The sequence below is a fragment of the Cucumis melo genome, chromosome 4, assembly GCF_025177605.1.
Source record: "Cucumis melo cultivar AY chromosome 4, USDA_Cmelo_AY_1.0, whole genome shotgun sequence".
Classification (NCBI taxonomy): Eukaryota; Viridiplantae; Streptophyta; class Magnoliopsida; order Cucurbitales; family Cucurbitaceae; genus Cucumis; species Cucumis melo.
Genome location: NC_066860.1, coordinates 5,655,576 through 5,676,990, shown reverse-complemented (window position 1 = coordinate 5,676,990; position 21,415 = coordinate 5,655,576). Strand labels below are relative to the sequence as shown.

At 32.2% G+C, this 21,415-nt stretch overlaps 2 protein-coding genes and 1 long non-coding RNA gene across 5 annotated transcripts; 2 read left to right on the top strand and 1 right to left on the bottom strand.

The window, feature by feature from the left end:
* Positions 1-3,534: 3,534 nt before the first annotated feature.
* LOC103503960 (uncharacterized) lies at positions 3,535-5,452 on the bottom strand. Its single transcript, XR_540900.3, has 5 exons — positions 5,324-5,452; positions 4,847-4,908; positions 4,594-4,674; positions 4,161-4,261; positions 3,535-4,026 (listed from the first exon to the last, which is right to left on the bottom strand). It is a non-coding gene; the product is annotated as an uncharacterized LOC103503960 (long non-coding RNA).
* Positions 5,453-9,875: 4,423 nt separating this feature from the next.
* Positions 9,876-13,027, top strand: LOC103503959 (outer envelope pore protein 24, chloroplastic-like). Of its 3 annotated transcripts, none has more exons than XM_008468364.3 (3): positions 9,876-10,170; positions 10,539-10,898; positions 12,803-13,027. In XM_008468364.3, the coding sequence occupies exons 1-3, from the start codon at positions 9,973-9,975 to the stop codon at positions 12,881-12,883; spliced, it is 639 nt and encodes a 212-aa protein (XP_008466586.1). In that variant the 5' UTR covers positions 9,876-9,972; the 3' UTR covers positions 12,884-13,027. The 3 variants fall into 3 exon arrangements, with proteins under 3 accessions (XP_008466586.1, XP_050939170.1, XP_050939171.1); XM_051083213.1 differs by having other exon boundaries at positions 9,880-10,170; positions 10,539-10,902; positions 12,810-13,027; XM_051083214.1 differs by having other exon boundaries at positions 9,900-10,170; positions 10,539-10,902.
* A 2,365-nt stretch (positions 13,028-15,392) lies between these two features.
* Positions 15,393-19,729, top strand: LOC103504036 (uncharacterized). The gene is made up of 11 exons (XM_051083212.1): positions 15,393-16,179; positions 16,277-16,331; positions 16,442-16,541; positions 16,611-16,842; positions 17,233-17,286; positions 17,390-17,619; positions 17,824-18,388; positions 18,490-18,604; positions 18,682-18,731; positions 18,840-18,986; positions 19,175-19,729. Exons 1-11 carry the CDS (start codon positions 15,559-15,561, stop codon positions 19,433-19,435), a joined length of 2,430 nt encoding a protein of 809 aa, XP_050939169.1. The 5' UTR covers positions 15,393-15,558; the 3' UTR covers positions 19,436-19,729.
* Positions 19,730-21,415: the final 1,686 nt, after the last annotated feature.

Sequence of the window (21,415 nt, the reverse complement as noted above, 5' to 3'; positions counted from 1 at the left end):
GTTGCACAACGCTTTGAAAGTTCTTTTTATATCTCTTCTTGTTATAAAGTCATCATGACGGAAAAGCGCATTTTTCAGACCATTTTCTTTTCTTTCTCCTAGATTTAACTCAGGGAATTTGTGACCTTTTAGTCCAGTCACAAAACAAAAGTCTTTCAGCCTAAATTCTGCTAAATGTCTATTGAAGTTGAAAGCAAGGACATTAGTTTTTTTGTATGGCATTGCTTTCTTAATAGAAAAATCAGGAATTGTGTTGGTATTTTGGTCATTTAATGTTAAGAAACTGGCCAAAATGACTGCTTGTCAAAACTCGAGAGAGAATTCTTTTGTCTATTTTTTACTTGATCTGATTCAATGTTTCTAAGCTGTAGTATACAATAATTCTAAGGTATTTTTGTTCATCTTCCATAATAATATCATTTGGATAGTGTTTCACCTGTTGAATGATATAATAAATAGTATGTTTCAAACAAAGGTAGGTGTAAACAAATTTACAAATGCAGAGCGCTATAAAGAAAAAGATACACAAATATACAATGCTATACAGAAAGATTTTCACATTCTAGTTTGTTACCTTTATTCGTTTTTCTTTCTTTATTTTTCTTTTATCTATCTTTGCTTTACACCTTATTGATTTTCTATACGATGCTTGTTAATTCTTGCTCACCATCTATTTGTAAAAAAGAAGACTAATATAAATTATATTCAATGAAATATATACAATTAGTATAGAAACAGACATGTTTGTATGTGGGATAGATCGTGATAGATATAAATTAATCAAAATGAATATAGATTAAGGCCTCTTTGTATGCGATATAGATCGTGCTAGATATATGTGGATGATGGAGATAGATCAAAATGAATATAGACTCAGACCTTTTTTATTCTTGCTCACCATCTATTTGTAAAAAGAAGACTAATATAAATTATATTCAATGAAATGTATACAATCAGTATAGAAACAGACATGTTTGTATGTGGGATAGATCGCAATAGATATAGATTGACCGAAATGAATATAGATTTAGATCTTTGTGTATGCGATATAGATCGTGGTAGATATATGTAGATGATGGAGACAGATCGAAATGAATATAGATTCAAACCTTTTTGTATGCAAGTTAGATCGTTGATCGCGACAATTTTGTTGAACTAGTTACGATTGACAAGGAAGACGATGAACGAAAAAGTGTGAGCAAGTTCTTTCACCTTTTTATAGCCCCTTCATTGTGATGGCATTTTTGTCATTAAGAGTTATTGGAGTTTCTGTAAATGTTCGTTTATACTTATATAAACGATCATTGAAATTTCTCTATACGATCGTGTATACTTAAACTTTTTCGTCATCTTTTACTATTTATTACCTTATCGTTTATTTATATGATTATCGTTTATATAATGTACAGAATCGTGTATGATTGTCGTTTATATTTTCAAACGTGATCAGATGCACATATGAGATAATCGTTAGAGATAATTTACGTGATCGTTAAAGATAATCGTTAAAATATTTTTTTATTGTTTAGCGTTTATTGTTGATCGTTTATGTATTTGGTAATTTACAAGATCGTATATCAATTGTATATTATTCTACATGATGTCGTCTAATAATCGTTTATTAACATTAGTCGCGCGCACGGAACGATTAATCGCAGGTTTTTTGGGGTATTTTTGGTATTTCGCATTATGGGCCTATGGGCTTTTTTCGCTTCTAAAATTGTGTAAATAACTTGTCGTTTTGTTATATTATTAAAAAAACCTCTTCTCTTTAATCTTTTTAAACCATATAACATTTTAACCTAATAAAATCAAATAACACATCATCATTTGTCACCAAACTGTTAAGTCAATAGTCAAATAGGTTTAGAACCATTATTCAAACTTAAGGACTAAAAATGTCCATTATGAATCCTCATAGACCAAAAATGTATTTTGGCCTAATAATAAATAAACCGAACGAAATCTCTATGAACAATTAAATTCTTGAAAATAAAACCCTTAATAATTCAAGAAGGCACACAATAGTACGCAAAAAAATCACAACTAATCAGCATGGTAGTGTAAGGGATGAAAAATCAAAACTAAAAAAAGTCTACTTTTTAACAGCAAAAAGTGTTCTAAAAGAGAATTTCATTGAAAAGATTGATATGTTCATTAGGTATTCTAATGCATATTCATCAAAATATGCTTCAAAGATACGATGATCGAGTACATATATACACGCACACATATATATATACATACATGTAAAGATTTAAATACCTTATATACTTATACCAATTGTGTTCTACCACAAAATTCAATCCCAAGGATTGAGATGGAATTAAGGTTTGATACATTTTTTCACTATCTTTAGGTGAAACATTTTAAAAATATGAAAGATAGTAAGTAAAGAACCATAAACGATTTACCAAAAAAAAAAAAAAAAAAGAACTAAAAAAATCTATAAATGGCATACATTCTTACATTTTTCACTATCAAATGTGTTCTAATGTGAAAAATGAAAATATATCTATCAAATAGATTTAAGTACATGCACATCAAAACTTATAACCTCTAATTTTAAAATGCACCCGTTCTCCCGACGATTTAAGACACCCATCAAGAGTTCCGACATATCTCTCGATGCTTACTAACAAAGCATAAGGAGATACTCCATATTGGTTCGTCCAATGTGACATACTTTTTTCTACAACATTTGTAAGTTCCACTAAAAAATTAAAGATAAACATCTACAACACTTGATCTTTTAATTTTTTATTCCAAGAAAATTGCTCATGAATCACCCTTACAAATTCACAACTTTTCCATGCAAGAATTAAAAAAAATCACTCACAACCTTTCTTTTCTGCATAAAAATGGAAGACTACCATCATTCTTCTTCAACACCAACAAAAGTTGTTGACACTCTATTTCCTTTTGTGAAATCTGCCACCTCTGAATTCTCTTCTTTTTTATAAACATGAACTTGTCTTCCACATTAACTAATCACAAACTAAAATAGTAAGTTAATTAAAGGAGATTGCATACGATCTATTCTGTTGGATAGATTAGACCAATATGATTTTTTAAAAAAAAAATTATGATTTTCCAATTTTATCTTTATTGATTTTCAGAACACATCCCTAAAATCTCTTAATTTTTACACTATATTCAATAGTTACGTTTTTAAACATTATTTCAGATGAATCTTTACACACTAATTTTCACATTTTAAAGAATTGCTTTATAGTATTGTACATATAGTACTTACTTAATTTGATGAAGATTTTAGATGTTACTGGTGTTCAAACTAACTAGAAATTAAATTGTTTAATATTACTACATAAAACCTAAGCGCAACGAGACCAGATATGCCAGAAAAGCAAAAAAAAAAAAAAAACCATTATTTCATTTATTTCGAAAGTGTTCATACCTTGATAAATAATAGGAGTTATAATAAGGAATAAATAGCATGAATTAAAAAAATAAAATCTCTTAATAAAAAATAATTAAATTATAGAACCACCTATAAAGGAAAGAATCCATAAATTGAAGATACGAAGGCGAGTTGCGTCATATAAATAATATCAAATGTCATCGATTCAAATATACAAATAAATATTGGTGGAGTTCATCTTAATAGTAATTGTTCCACCTCAAATTAGTGTTGTACACAATGAATAGAAAGAGGGAAGAGAAAGAGACACGCACAACACAGGGAAGGAGAGTCGCGTGACATCTCCTTCCCCAAACACACAAAATAATGTAATTTTATTAATGTTTTTTTGACCTGCCAAGCAAGCGCACCCGTCATGGCAAAGGTCCATTATGATATACATCACTAAATTCGTAGTCATGATCGACCAAACTACACTCAAATGAGTTCAATTATTTCTTTCTTTTTCAGAACCTTAAGCTGCACCAAACATACATTTTGGTGGACCTTAAACCCATAAAGTTAAAAGTATTCATAGACCTAGATCACCATCACCATCATCTTGAACATACTCGGCAACATTTATAGTTTGAAATCCCCACAATCTGTTTGTTAGAAATAATTACACACACAACAAATAAGTGTAATGAATTTTATAATTACCATAAATACATAACCCAAAAACCAAAAAGAATAATTTGAAGAAGAGAACTTAATATAAAGTTAATGTGATGCTCACCTACAATACTCTGTATACAAGCAAGGACCAATATGGAAACAGAGAACCCCAAACATGACATCAAATTCCACATTTTTCCTTCAAATAATCTTCCGCAATCCCTTGAAAAAGTAGGTGGAAAAAAGCTTCATCAGTACTCATAAAATTTTCAAAAATCAATAAACAATTCAACATTTACAGATAAAGATATGATAACAATATGGATATACTCTAATTTTTGCAATAGCCAAGAATTATATTTCAAAAACCTTAATAAATATTGTATTAATACTTTGTACAACAATATTAATTAATTAGTAATTTAACATTAAAAGAAAAAGATATGATCACAAAGCATTATAGTTTGAACAACAGTAAAGAAATTTATTTGAATACAATATATGAATTTGTAATTAACGATTAAAATATAAAGATATGATCATAGTGTTTATACCTTGTGCAACAGCAAAATTAGTAACTGATTAATTTTCTTTTCTTTTCTTTGCTGGATCAAAATTTGGATAATGTGGGGAGCCTAAATTGAAAGAGTGGTTGAAAAGAACGTGGATTAGATAAAAACAGGACTAAACATATATATACATACATATATATATATAATCTTCGAATTAGTATTATTAAATCTTGATCTAATTTCAATAATATTAAATATATAAGATAGGAGAAAAAAGTTTGTAATCATATTATACCTGGAGTTGGAATGTCGAATACACCAAATGATCTCCGATTTGCAAAGAGGCATGTTGTTGGGCTGCATACCCAATTCATGGAAAGCAATGAGTTTGGCATTCTATTGCCTTATTTCATTATCCATATAGAATCGATAACGCATGCTTTATTCAAGAACACAAGAAAGAATCGATAAAATTGTATTCAAGGACCAAATAAACAAAATTAACTAATTCTTGAATGATCAAGATTCGCAGATATGTCTCTTTGTTTGGAAGATTGAGAATCTATCAACCAAAAATCACACAAGAAAAAAAAGATCATCATGATCGATTAAGATAATTTAAGAGATAATTAATAATACTACAACAAGAATTAATAATCTGATCTTAAATACTCGGATCAAAACTCATCTATGTTTCATCCCAATTTGATAATATAGTTCAGGTACATAATCGAACAAAAGAAGATACTCATCAAAAAGAGAAGAAACGAACTGTGGAGGAAAAAAATCAGAAATGGAAACGTCTTGAATTCCATGACGATGGGCGGCAGATGAATTCCCGTCCATATTTGCCAAAACACAAGAAATTTGGCCAAAGCGTTACCTAAAGCCGATCCCTACAGGCTTTAAATAGGAAGTCTTATTTTTTTTTTTTTTTAAATAAAGTTTTTTTTAAGTATAACTATGTGAATATCAATATTATTAATACATCTCTCTCTAGGTGTGTGTATAATAGTTAATGTTGTGTATCTATCCTTTTGTATGTATCCATGATTTGCCAGATTTATTTAGTCGAGACCCTCAAATTTGAGATTATATTATGCTAGAAGGGACCATTCTAATCATAGCAACTAAATTTAAATTTAAAGTATTAACGTATGTAGCAACATTTTTAAAAAATTATAAATATAGTTAAATCAGTCAAAATCTATAAATTATAAGAATTTATCATTAATAGATCATATTCTAAATATTGGTCTATCACTAATATACTTTGTTATATTTGAAATTTCTTAAAAAGGTTTTATAAACTTGATTATTATTTCTAAAATTGTTACTCACAATAATTATCCAAATTAGAACTACAAATTAAATATCAATTTAAATTCTGAACATCGATTAATGAATCAATTTAGATGAATTTTAGTGATGTTTCCAAATAATAAAAAAAATGTGCTAACTAATTATTTATAAATATAGCAAAATTTTACTTCTAATTTATGATAGATTGCAATAAACTAAGATAGTCGATTAGATGTCTATTTGAATCTATCCTGATTTATCATAGAAAGCAAAATTTTACTATATTTGTTTATATTTTTAATAGTTTTTATATTTTTAATAAAACAATTTTCCTAATTTCTAAGTCAATAGTTTAGCGTATATTTATTTCCTCCTGGTTATTCTATGAGAAATTAACAAAAGTAGCACGTTTTTTTGTTTTACAATTCAAAAGTAGCACACTTTTTAAAAGTTCATAAATTTATTTTTCTCGATCAATTTCGGCCAACCTCGACATCAAGATTCTTCTCAAATGTTAAAATATCATTTCAACATAATTTATCGGTTCATCTTGGCTGGACTTGGCAGCGAGATTTTGGACTTTGTTTTTAAATTTCAAAATAAAGGGTATTCTCAATTGACCAAAATACCCTTGGAAACTCGAACATTTGATATTTGTAAACCCTAAAGCCCATGCTCATTCTAGCAAAGATGAAACGTGTTTGCTCCCGAAATTGAAGAGATTTGACTTATTTTTGCACACCAAAATTTCAAGATGTCACCCTCAAGCTTAAATCTATGAAAGTGATTTGCTTTGGATGATTTCATAGTCTAGGACTGGATTTTAAATTTTGTTATAGTATTCTGTGAATTTGGGGCAAGTGGGAAAATATGTAGTTGGTTTTCTGTTGTAGTTGAACATAGAACTTGATTTTAAGTTAATGCAGAAGGTTTCGTTCGATGAATCTCGACAGTTTCATTAATTAGGGCTCATGTAGATAAAGAATCTCATTCGAGATTGAAGAAATTTCTCCGAGTTTGTTAAATGAGTCTAGAGATTTGTTGCTTTGCACATGCATTTATGGGGTAATCTTGGTGATGATTTCTCCCAAGATTAGGCCAAGATATATCACATAATGCATATACAACCCTTAGTTCACTAACCTCTCTAGAGTGCATTTCTTGCAAATATGAAGACGAAGAACTGCTACCCTATTCTAGGACTTGGGCTTGGAGCCCCAACCAAGACCTTTTGAGTAGTTCGGTCGTCTACTTAAAACGGTCTCGCATATTTCATCCTTGGAGAGTGGTTGAGAACCTTTCAAAGTGGGTTGGGACTAGAGTTCCTGCATTTGATGTTGTACCAAAAGTGTTAAGTTATGAACTTACAATGAAAAGTAGAAAATAAAAAAAAAAAAAGTTTTCATAAACTTACATGCGCATCTGCAGTCGCTTGTGAAACGAATTAGTCACTTCTATTGGTATGTGTTTCTTTAACCAACTTCACACGGTCCGCTGGTTGACCTTGTTGTTCAGTAAGCTCATGTTATCATTGTAGGAACGACTTGAACTCGCTACAATAGTTGTAAGGTTGTTTCGCTCTAGCATCCTTGTTGGTCCTTGATTGCTCTCACATGCAAACAATAAAAATGTTACATACAAACAACAAAATGAAGTAAGTGAAGAAACATTAAAAGATGTAAATCGCCTAAAATTATCGACTCAAGTAGTGATCACAGAGGAAGTGTTAATCTTTCAAACATCACCAATCTGTTTGGTGGGTGAACATGTGCTTGTTCAGGATCGTTGAACTGCTTAAAATGCATGTGGTAGTCTCCCTTGAACTCTTTCCACGTGTTGAGCATAGATGTGGAGTCAGGAGATATCTTAACTCCCAACGTGTAACTAACTTTATAGGGTATCTTTCGACGCGTTGTTGGTAAACGTCAGAAGATATGTGAGAACTCTTGACAGGTGTATTACGTCATCAGAAGAATGTGTGCATTTTAAAATTAGGGGTTGTAACTCTCGAAGTGGTGCTGTACTTAAATCTATTTGAAAAATTTATCAATCCTTAATCATTTCAATGGAATTCGAAGAACACATTCGATAATGAAAAATGTAAGAAGGTATGTCATCTATAGATTTTTTTAGTTCTTATTTTTTTAAGTAGATCGTTTATAGTTCTTTAGGTGCTATCTTTTATATATTTTTTTTTTTCAATTTTTCACGTTAGATGGTGAAAAAATGTATCAAACCTTAATCTCATTCCGATTGAATTTTGTGGTAGAACACATTTGATAAGGTATGTATACATATGTGTGCGTATATATACTCAATCTTCTTATCTTTCAAACATATATTACGATGAATATGCATTAGAACACTTCATAAATATATTCATCTTTTCAATGAAATTCTATTGTAGAACATTTTTGGCTTTTAAGAAACGTAAGAAGGTAAACAAAAATATTTTTAAAGAGACTTTTTGAAACTTTTCAAAGTTTATAAATATTTTTAAAGCAAAAATTTAATGATTTTTATCCAAAGTTAACAATAAATATATTTTTAAACTCCTTTTGGAAGTTTAATGACAGTTTATAATTTAGCCAAAAAAATATCTCAAAACTTTCAAAAGTTGTATTAGTTTCTTTATCCAAAGAAACAAAAAAAGGTTTTAACTCTTGTGGTTGATCTACGCCCATCACCTTGAGGTAACACTATTCTCATTTTTCTCCCCTCCATCTCTTCTAATTATTAACTGTTTGATATGTGTATGTCTCATAGCCCCTTCTATAAATATACATAAATTATTCAGAAAAAGAAAGAGAATAATGAAAGTAGCAAGAGGAACTTAAAACTCACAAATGTTTTAACAAAGTTCAACTTTAGTAATTGAGCATTTGTTAATTGCCATGTACATAATCTTTCCTATTTGAATATGTATTATTTTGCAAGTTTTTAGAGATTTTCTTATTTTCAAATTGTGTGAGATTGTAAACCTTAAAGTTGGATTTTTTATATATTTTTTGTCGTTGAGAATATTAGAACAATTATTCACATGGTATATAATAATTTCAAAAATAGAAAAAGTCCACAGGCGCACCATGTAAAATATAAAAAATGTCCCGTAATATATTTGTTACAACAACACACGCGTAATATATTTGATACACGATCGTTTAGATTTGGCTATTGTTTGGTAGACGAGCTTTTAGATTTGGCCATTTAATTTGTTAATTATTTTTTAAATTCTATGGTTTAATTTGGTTATACGGTAGTTAAATTTGGTTAGGGTTAAAATTAGTTACAGGATCGATTTGGGTAGGCAAATCGTTTTTCTTTTGGTATCGTTTATATTTGGCTAAACGATTTTTTTAAAAAAATTTGTACGCGATCGTTTATTATTTTTACATGATCGTTTAGATTTGTTTAAACGATCGTTTATTTCAAGATTCTTTAGTACATGATCGTTTAGATTTGATTGAACAAATTTTTTCAAGATTCTTTTGGTACACGATTATTTAGATTTTGCTAAAGGATTTTTTTTAATTCTTTTGATACACGATAGTTTAGTTTTTTACATATAGATTTGTCTACACGATCATTTATTTTTTTTCAAGATTCTTTAATACCGTTTAGATTTGGATAAACGATTTTTTTAATTATTTTGGTACGCAATCATTTAGATTTATCTCCATGCTTGGTTTGTTTTTTAGAGGATCGTTTACATTTGACTACTCCAATGTAAATGATTTTTTTCAAGATTTTTTATACACAATTTTTTAAATTCTGTTATCTTAGGTAAACAATAGTTTACTAAACAGAAGAAAGACGATGAAAGAAGTCGCAGCAAAAAAAAGAGGAAAAGAAGAAAAATGATGAAAGAAATTGGGGTGAGAAAACGGAAGTTAGTAAATAGTTGGATGTTTTATTAGATTGATCTTCCTAATTTACTTTAAAATTAGAAGAGAGTTATTTTTTAGACAGAGTATAAAATTTAGGTGTAATTGGTTCGGACCGTTTGGTTGGAAAAAGCATCCAAGGCAGCAGCTTTAAAATGAATAGAGAAAAGAAAAAAGAAGTGAAAATATTGTTTGGCATCGAGACAGGGTTAGACCTCGCTTATCTCCTTCCCCAATGAAGGCAACTTTGAAGACCAAGTACGACGCTGACAAAAGCGGCGCCGCCTCTACTTTGGCTGTTAACGCCGGTGATGTCAAGCTTCGAGCATCCATTACCGATGCCACAATCATCAACGGTCCTAGTTTGAACGGCCTTGCTCTTTCCGTCGAGAAACCAGGCTTCTTCATAGTCGACTACAATGTCCCCAAAAAGGTACGCTGACTCCTCAGTTTTTCAAGATTCTTATGGCTCTTTGATGCATTCGAGTTCAGATGACGTAGAATTTCACGAAGTGAAACTTCTTGTTAGGACTGCAATTTGGTTGCTGTCTATCTTACCTATTACCAGAACGAACCATTTGGTTTAATCTATGATAAATTTGGCACGGTGTTTTTGGAAGCTGGAGTATGTAATTGTTTAGGCTGGACGTGAAATTGATTCATTGTATTGAAATTTTTTAGTTTAATCCGATTATTTTGCTGGAAGCTTGAGTTAGGTTTCTCTAGAATTCATTTTCCTTCTTCGCATCATCAAATTCAATCTCGTGCTAACTTGTTTTTTTATTGCATGCTATTGTACAGGACCTTCGCTTTCAGTTTATGAATACTGTGAAGGTAGCGGAGAAGCCTTTGAATTTGACTTACATCCATAGTTGGGCCGATAACAGAACAATTCTCGACGGGACTCTAGTCTTTGATTCGGCTAACAAGGTTTCTGCTAATCATACTCTTGGGTCAGGAAATTGTAAATTGAAGTACACCTACGTGCACGAGGGGGCGACTACTTTTGAACCTTCTTACGATGTTGCAAAGAATTCGTGGGACTTTGCTGTTTCAAGGAAGGTTTATGGTGATGATGTATTCAAGGCTACGTACCAGACGACATCTAAGGTACTGGGATTAGAATGGACAAGGAATTTGAAGTCAAGCGGAAATTTCAAGGTTGGTAATTTTGTCATTATATTTCTGTACTTTTTGATTGCTTGTTTGTTTCGTAGATCTAAATTTCTGGATATGACGTTTCATTTCAAGTACTTTGTCTGAACAGGGAAGATTACCATGGATAAACCATTATTGAGGACCTTGATATATTGTAGTTTTATCCAACCATATATGTAAAATGCACTTTCTTGGTACAGTTAAGATGGAATTTAACTCTAGTTGTCAAATTCTTGATGAACACATCCTAATAATTATCCTTACGCGTTGGCCAAACAGTCGACACTTAATTTGAAAGAATGTCTCCCCTGTAAGTTCCAAGAGCTACACAATTTATGAATATTGTTTCTTCAGCTGAGGGTAAAATCAAACATTCACAATCCAGAAAATCATTACCCAATAATGAAAGAAAAGAGCCCCAGAGGGCAATCCTTCTAGTAAAGGATTGGGATATTTCTGAGGGGAAGTTCTCTATGTTCATGGATTCGAGCCCCCAGGCAGAAAGCTTTAATGAGTGAACTGAAATGTTTTAGGTTCTGAGAGCCAATTTTGGGGTGCTCGAAAATCTCCTTATGGTTTATTGGGAGTAGGCCTTGATACTATGACTCTGAAGAGAATGGAACGGAGACTTCCTTGCAGGAAATTGAGAATCAAGGAGTTCTTTGAGAATTTTTAATTGTTCCGTAAATAGTTGATAATCTATTAAATATGGTCAAGTATTCCCCTGGACCTTTAAAAAAAATATTCCATTAGATTGGTATCTTTGCCCGGTGTCAGCTTATGTAAATGAGACACTGGGTTTTAAATCAAGTACTTGGTTTTCCACTGAGACTTTACATCTGGTAATCTGATGTTTGATTAGTGTTTTTTGAAAATACAATTATGTTTGGTCTGTGGTGATTGCGAGTGTTATTTGGGGATTTTATCATTTCATCTTTGGAAAATCCCCCTTTCCACGTGGGAGCTTGAGGAAATTCAAGACATGTAGTCTGGGCGATGCACAGGTGCTTGGTAAACAAACAAACAGGATCTTCGGTCTTCGAGGTGGGATCTGGATTTCTAAAATCATTAAGTGTTACTTGGTTTTGAAGTAGTCAATAGATTAATAGTTGGGGCAGAGTTTCACAATACCGTTTTGAATTATGTATTCAGATGAAACGCATTCTGTACCAGCAGTTACAAGATAAGGGTTCACCACAATTTTTTTTCAAGTGTATTAAGAAGTTTTAAACACCAATACTTTGTTGGAAAATGGCTGATGAAAGCGTTTCCATATAGAGAATTTTATGAGTAGGCCACGTGCAAGCGTTGGGGATGCACTGACATGGAGTAGTTTAGAAGAGGCCAAATACCTGCAGGCTTGTAGTGGTGGTTTCCCAGATGAGGTTACGCAGTTTCGATGGAACTGGTTTTGTTTTATCACTTCGAAACTAGATTGTTTACCCCTGGTGACAAAAGTAGAAGTATTATATTCTGGGATAAAAATATAGTGGCTGGCACCTCTGTCAGTTATCGGCTCGGTGGTAGTTGATGAGTGTTAGGTACCCAGATAAGAATATTAGTACGATAGCATTAAGGAGTATAATGGTAATTAGGTAGAAATCTAGTTACCGAATCTTATTATAAATGAAGGGAGGGAGGGCGAGTGAGTGAAGGTAGGCATTAGTTAAGTGGTTCAGGTCTTGAGTTAGTATGCTCAAGAGGAAGGTTTCCAAATTCCAAGGACCGTGAACTTGGTTTAGTCTGTATTTCTTGATCGTACCATTTCAATATACTTGTTCAAGTTGAGACATATTCTAACAACGCACTATTCCACAACCCGAGTGATGCCTTTTAGTGGATTTGAATGCTAGTCACTATGTTGGATTCTCATGTCAGGTTTTTTTACCCTATCTTTTTTTGTGTAGGTTGTAGCATCGGTCAATATGGCAGATGAATCGAAAAGGCCAAAAGTAACTGCAGAATCGACATGGAACTTCGAAGTGTAATTTTTAAATCAATCTTCCTTTTAAATTCCCGTTGTGATTTATTGTGGAGTTTCCTGAATACATTTTGATGATTGAATCTGAAAATACTTTGTGCACTGAAAGTTAAAATACACCTCAATAATCATAAGAAGCAGTTCTTTTCAAGCGATTGCCACTTTCATTTTGCTCATGCTCTGCCATTTTATTTAGTCGCCGAAAGATTATCAATTTGAATAAAGAAGATAAAAAAAATTACTCTGTTTTATTTTATTTTTTTCTGCTCTTCCTTACCAAGATCTAGAAGACAATCTAGGGTTTTGCTTGAATGAACTTGAATTCCAATAAAGTACTGAATCTGCTGATATATATAGTTTGAGGAAAGTTCTTGAACATAAAGAGTGTTAGAATTAATAACTAGATTTTCTTTAGTACAATAATATACTCGGATGCCATTTGAGTTAAGTTCTGGTTGCCACTGAATTTCTCACCAATTTACTTAAATGTTATAAAATGTGGAATTTGATTATGTTTATTTTATGATGTTCTTTACAAATTAGTATGAAACATATTTGAATTTTTCCTATATAGATAAGACCGATACTCGACATTTGGAAACACATATTTCATCTTTTTTCTGTTTTCCATCTCTCTAATTCTTCCTTAGGGAAGTTTTTCTTAGTTCCAACTCTTTTATGAGATGTGTCTATCTATCAAAAATGTCTTGGTAACCTTGAGAAGAATCCGTCATGAGATGATTTTACAATTGCTTTCAAGTCATGGTCATTCCACAATAAAACAATGGATTGTTTAGTTCACCATTTCTCCAATACCAAATGTGAAGATTAATATCAATGGAAGCAAGATCAAAAGAATGAACCCATCTTATTTCATATGGTAATTGGTACTTTATAGACTAAGCTATGTTTGATTTGGATGCCAAAAATACCGAGCGTGAAAAATTCTGAGCAGAGTTTATTTTTGGACCCCTGCTTTGTGATGATTTGGCACTGTATAATTATATTAGGGATGGACTATATAAGGTAATGAAAAATTCACGTGAACAATCCAATTTGACTCAAGCTGTCGTTATGAAATTGTGTTTGGGGGTCAAACTTAACTTCTAAGGCAAATAATATGCATTGCATGCTACTAATTATTATTAATTTAAAAGAAAAAATAAACTCATTATAAAACCTATCACATGCCACTTACACTTGCACAACAATATGAAGAAATTTAACTTTGCCAGTACCCACATGCTTTGTCATTCACTGTATGATTTGATTAATAAATCTCATTATCTTAGGGATCAAAATATATATATATATTTATAGTCCAAATATAACAAAACAAAGAGAGAATAATCTTACAAAAACAAAAAGTAAGATATCTCTCGGCCTTCATAAGGAAATAAAACAAGATTGATTTAAAGCAAGATTAATGATCTTAATTATTAAATTTTGTTAAGAAAAATTTCCAAATTAGGATGTGCCCATCAAATTTCATCATAGATTATAACTATTTACAACTCAATTTTTTTTTTATATTATTTCAAATCGAAAACTTATCAACTTCTACATAGCTTAGGACTCAGTTTGTGGTTAAAGAAAAGGTTGATCAATTGTAGTTAGATTATGTTGCTTAACTGTAAAAGACCAATCAAAGAAAATAGACGTCAAATAGGTGGATCGAACTAACTCGCTCCATAGAGCTGATTTACAATATAACTATTTCAAATCTCTATTTGTTACAATGTTTATTATTTCTTACTACTCATAACTTCTTTTTTGCTATCATATTTGTTATTTCCTAATCATCCTCTCTTTTTTCTAAATCACCGTATTTACTATTTCCAACCTTTTCTCTATTTTCTCTTAATAACAATGTTTGCTATCTTTTATTTTCTACTCCTCTTATATTTTATTTTTTGAAATTATATTTACTATTTTTTATTTATAGTGAAATAGTTAGAGTATAATAACTTTATTTTTTTTTTCTTTAATATAGGACAGATTGAGTATAATAACTTTATTTTTTTTTCTTTAATATAGGACAGATTAATGGGGAAATAGCCATCCTCCCCTTTTTTCCTTCTAATAATAAGTTTATGTGAAATAAATCTACATCAAGCCAATCACAAATAAAATATTAATACATAATAAAATATAATCCCATATGTAAATACTTAACAACCGATCCAATCTCAAGTAGAATCACATAAGGCACCATAAACTCTTTATATATATATATATATTAAAGAGAAAAGAGAAAATAAGTAAAATTATGAAAAGTTAAATAATATTTAAAGAAAGTAACATAAAAGAAAAAAAGAAAAGAAAAGAAAAGAAGAAAAAAAAAAGGAGAAACAACTGGGCCGGGCCGATGTCTTTGTACATTTATGACCGACAGATCATCAAAAGATTCCGTGGAGTCGTCCAACGAACACGTAATTTTGGCGGGCTCTCTCTACTTTGCTTATTTTTTGCCCATTCTCATTTCACTATATATATATATATAAATAAATAAATAATACAATACGCCTCACTTCACTCAACACTTTGCCTTTCGAGCCATTCATTCACAAATTTTTTCGAATTCCCTTTGCCGCCACTACAGTTTTCTCTCTTAGCGGCTTCCCCAATTTTCATTCCTTACTTCTCTATCTTCCATTTTCTTTCCGTAATCGCTCCTACACGATGGACAGTGACGACGATTTCCAGTTGCTTTCCTCTCCTCAGGTCGATTCCCCTCTGGTTTCCGGCAGGAAGCTGAAGCGGTTGAAGAAAGCAGCTACTGGTTTCTCCGAAGATCTGCGGAAGACCGATCATCAATTTTCCGGTGGATTGTTGGGGGAATTTTCGAGGATTGATGATCGGTTTGATGATGGCTTTAAGATTCGTGAATTGAGTGCACTGGAGTCTGAAGCGGAAGATTCCGATAAGTTGAAAGGACAAGATCTGGATGACTCCGATGACCTTCAACAATCGGGATCTGGATCGACGGGTTTGGATGATGGTGGTAATTTAAAAGTTAGTCTTGGTCTGGATGGTGAGGGAAACGATTCTGGAGTGGACAAGGGCTTGGAATTTGATGCTGTGGCTGGAATTGATGAAAAAGGTGGAGATCAAATTCCGGGGATGGGAATGGAAAATGGCGATGCACTGGTGGATGAACTGGAGAAGAAACGGCCAAGTTTGGACGCGTTTGAGGACGAGAGAGAAGCAAAGAGGAGGAAATCGAAGAACAAAAGACTCAAGAGTAGTGGAGAGCCTGGAGATTTCAACCAGGCAGCGGTCTCCAAAATGACTCTTGAGAGGGTATGAAAACTTCCGATGTACTTAACCGTGGTAATTTATATCAATATTTCCTAAATTTCTCAGTGTTTGCTTACTTCATTGCTTATATTTTTGTCAGGAGCGAAGAGAATACGTCGTGCAACTCCGTGCTGAATCTCAGCGACTTTTGCGAGGTAATTTGTAGAACTAACTCTCACAATCGTCTCATGATTCCTCTGAAAGACCAATATTAAGCCACAGTTCCTCGTTTGCATTCTCAAGGTTGATTTTTTCTTTTTGTTAGATACTAGAGGAGCGGCGTTCAAGCCCATGCCAGTTGTTCAGAAGCCGATATCTTCAGTTTTGGAGAAGATACGACGAAGGAAGCTTGAGCTCTCTACGAAGTGGGTATCCTGTTCTTAGTCATACATCTATGCTTAGACTGTGAACTTAAGTAATAACTATTTATGCAGATCAATCAATATTGAGAATACCATTTTAGACTGCGACGACGAAGATGATGACAATTATCAGTTCACAAAGGTTGTAACCAAGCATAGGTTGTCTGTAGAAGGGAGGGCGGATTCTGTAGAAAAAGAATGTGGGGATATGGATAAGCATCCTGCCGATGAGGAGAATAAAAAAGATACAATGTGTATACATGAACGAAGTAATGGGACAAACATGCCCCCACAGAGGGAAAGGGTTAGATGGCTTCCACCTCCCCTTCTCATACCATTATTAAGTTTAAATTAGTTTATCCTTGAACAAACTTGTATTATTTCTTTGGTACATCAATTAAAATGTCTCAAATATATAGATCACATTCTTAGGAATAACAATTACATTGGTGGAAGTATTGGCTAGTTCTGGCTGAGTCATTACAGTAACTAAGACTTGAAAGAAGCTAAATTACATGCCATTTTCTTTATTGCCTGTTAATTTGACCTAAATAACAAATTGTTGTTAGTAGTATTTCTTTTTTTTTTTTTTTTTTTTTTTTTGCTTTAAGGATTCTCAAATTTCAAGTGCATTGAAGTTAGAATTTCAAATGTGCAACTGACTTGATTCACTTGTTGCCTTTATGAAATACAGGCTACTGATAATGAGGTCACAGAACCATTTCGGGCTCCTGTTAACGACACTCAGGTATTTTCATTCCGTGAATTGTGACAATGTTCCTTTTACACACGCGTTCACGCAGGTACACACATATATATTCAGGATAAGTACTTTGTTTTTCATGTTCCAGGAACTCTTTTCTGATTCCCAAACAAGCATTGGAGATGATGCATCAAACGAGATGTCCAAAAATCCTCTGCAAGAAAAATTTACGCCATCGGTATTGGCAATGAATTTAAAGCTTGAATCTCCTCTTCTTGATGATGTGTTGAACGAGACATCCAGCAGTCATCTGCAAGAAAATTTCACACCATCGGTATTGGCAATGGATTTAAGGCTCGATTCTGCAGCGCTTGACGAGTAAGAATGTTACGTGATTGGAAATTTGATTGCATAGTACTCATTTGACATATTCATGATATTTTGGTTTGCAATTGCATGTTGGTTTTTGTTCCTACTCTCTTAATATCGAAAAACATGAATATTAAGCAGGGCCATATCTAATTAATTGATAAAGTTTAGTGTTGGTTTTCAAGAAAGCTTATGTAATTTTGCTTTTTATAGCTCTGATGAAGAAGAGGATAATGACAAGGAGAATGTTAATCCACATCCACATGGTTTGTCGGACTTGCCTTCATCAGTAAGCGGGGATCCTGTTAAAGCTTTTGTTGATGATGAAGCCGAGGAAGAAGATGACAGTGACCATGATATGCGCTTCCATGATGACGAGGAAGATGATGACGCTGATTTAGAAGAGCTTCAAGATATGATAGCAACTGCTTACGAAGAAAATCCATTAGACAATGAAAAACGCAATAAGCTTCATCAGAAGTGGCTTGAACAGCAAGATGCTGCTGGAACAGAAAATCTTCTACAGAAATTGAAATATGGCTCAAAACTTACTAAACCATCTTTACTGGAAGATGAAAATAATGAGGGAGAAAATGATGATTTTGAATTTTGTGAAGCTGATGCAGAAGATTCTCTTCCACTGGATGTAGCTCGAATGAACATTAGAAAAGTAAAGCAAATGCTTCCTCAAATGTATACGGATCAAGATGATCCGTACATGTCTGATGATGAGGAAACAGAAAGGAGGCTAGAAAGAGAACATGTATTTGATAAAGCTGTGAGATTTGAGCTATTCTTTCATGAACGAAGTCTTTTACTTGTCTTTTCATCGTTCAACCATATAGTTCACATGATGATCTAATCATTGGTTTGAAACAGAATGGAAAATCCACATTTCTCTCGCCTGCTGAGGATGAGAGCACTAGAGAAGTTTTTGGCCTTATCAAGAAGCTGAATGTTGTACCAGATGTAAAGAAGAAACCCAAAGCACAATGTAAGATCTTCACCTTATTTTCGTCATCCACAAAATCTGCCATCCTTTATCCTTATGTATTATCCTGCATTATGCAGTGTTTTCAGACCCTCCACTAACCGGTGTAGGCAAGAACACATCTTCAAAGGTATCTGTATGCATAATCTCTGAGTTCCAAAATGCATTAGCTATCAAAACCTTCATTTCTATTGTAAAATGACCTCATCTTCTGTAAAGCTAACATAAGTTATTGCAGTCATCTTTCTTAGGCCGAAGTTCAAATTTCTCTCTTTCTTCATCCCATAAGCATGGATCATCAACCAGCAGTCGTTCATTCATTTTCGGTCGAGATGATACCAACAGCAGGAGTGCAATTCCAACAATGGAGGAATCTTCTGATCAGGTCAGCTCTAGTTATAAGTTTATAACAATATGGATGCTGAAGCAGTCGTATATATTTATGTTACTTCTAGATGACTTGAGAGGCATTATATGACTTGATCTCATCATTGATAAGTTCAATTCAAACCGATTAAGTGTTCCTTGGACGAGCATGGTCCAACTAACAACATAACTAACTTGACTTTGCAGGGTCAGAATGAAATTAAATCTACAAGAATTTCTTCAGCTAAGTTTAGTTATTCTCAAGTGAGACCAAGTGCACAGAACAGTGTACAAGAAATTAAATCAGGGAGTTCACTGTTTGATATATTGAGGCAATCTTCTTTGCAACTTCAACGTAAACCATGCACTTTTGGGGAAGAGTCTAGCCAGATGAGTTCTGCATTTGCATCATTTAAATTGGAGAAGACACACATGAAGAAGCCAATAAAGACTGAAGGGAGATTTTAATATTGATAAGGGCCTCCTCACACATTTGCATTTGGATGTGAGTTCAATGCCGTAATTTTGTTTGTGTTAGTTTATGTTTGAAAGTCCATTTTGCTCAATGCTTTGTTGGGCGGAGACCTCGGCCTTTTATTTCGGCCCAAATGTCTACAGTAGTTAGTAAAGGCTTTAGTAAGGCCACACAAGAAACTAATAAAGGGACATGTAAACTCACAATTTTGTTGACTTCAGATTTCTCATGTTTGAAGTTAAGAACTTTTGAATTAACAGCGAAAATAAAGCTTGATTTATAGAAAATACTATTAAACTTCCTACTTGGTTTCAAAACTCATCCTTAACTTTCAAAATACCTTCATATGGATGAAAATCATTGGTATCTTTAAAGAAATGTTTATGAATTTCTTTAAGTTAAATGTTTAAAAACATGATTGAAAATTAGAGTATTTTCAAAAATAATTTATTAACCAAAAGAAAGAAGTTATAGAAATTAATTACAAATTGGTCAGTTGGATTGTAGTTATTATTTCATGAATCTAGATATTTAGAGGTGTTTGGGATAAGGAGTGAATTATTAATATTAGGTTATAGTTGAATTCTAATAGTTTGAACTTAATGCATAGATTATTTTAGTTTAAGTTATAATAGTATGTATTTTGTAAGATAGATTATTTTAGTTTGAAAAGGAAATGATAAACCCTGTAGTCTATAATTAAAATTTGATAAATTTTAAATAGTAAAAATTGTAGCAAATAGTAAATAGGTAGGAAATGATAAATTTTAAATAGTAAAAATTGTAGCAAATAGTAAATAAGTAGAAAATTAAGGGTTTTGAAACTGTAGCTAATCGTAAATTTTTAAATGGTATTTATTATAGGTAAGGGTGCGAAATGGCCCATAGTTAAAACAAAGAAAATTAGCAAATTTTAAAAGATCATCCAAGAAAATAACAAAAATGTTTCAAAATGGTAAAAAATAGCAAATTGAATTTTATAAATAGATAACATTAATTAGCAAAAGATGAAAATACCCTACAAGCCCTATCATGCTAATTAGTGATAGACGAAAATGACTCTTAACTATATGAAGATAATTAAAATACCAAAAATAAATTGTTCCAATTTAGTTCATTATTAACAAGTTTTGCTTTAATATTGAGAAATTACATCATATGATAAAAAAAATTAGAAAAAGGGTTAATTTGACAAATACGATAAGTAATTAGATATTTTTTGCATAATACAAAATATGACAAATACGATAAGTAATTAGATATATCAAAGGGCTATCAAAGGCTGTCCGTTTTTAAATTTGCTACTTTTACAATTTATAAATGTCCCTTTAACATTTTCCTCATTCTACCTAGTCAAAGAGAGATAGAAAACTAACTGTACAAATATATACAAATTTAGTTATCTTCTCCGGTCTACTAAATCAAATATAAATATACAAAATTATAACCGACCAAATATGTACAAAAAATTAACTATACAAATATATAAAAATTAACTATACAAATATATAAAAATTTCAGCTCTCCACCTAATTTTACCCTACAAAAACAACCAAAGCAGTTAAAAGCCATAAAATCCTCAATTTTCCTCCAAATTCGTTCGTCCTCTTCATCTCTATTGAAGCCAGTTTCAAAACCTTCCTTTGTTCGTCTTCTTCATCTCTATTGACGTAAAGCGTCAAACACCATAACCCACGAAAGAGCAGCGGGCAATCACAAAAAATCCTCTAAACTAAAAGAAAAGCCTCCAGCTTCAATTTCTGCAAAAACAAAGTTTCTTTTGCTTATTCTTTCATTCAGCTTCAGTTCCAGCAACTTAGTTAAATTGATGGTTAATAACATAAGGCCAATTACTTTGACGTCATCCCCAATCCTTGTCGATTGTAACACATGCAGAGGTGATGGACTGGAGGACGAAAAAAGTTTACCATGGTAGACCGGTGCAAAGAACCATTCAACATGAATTAGTTTTG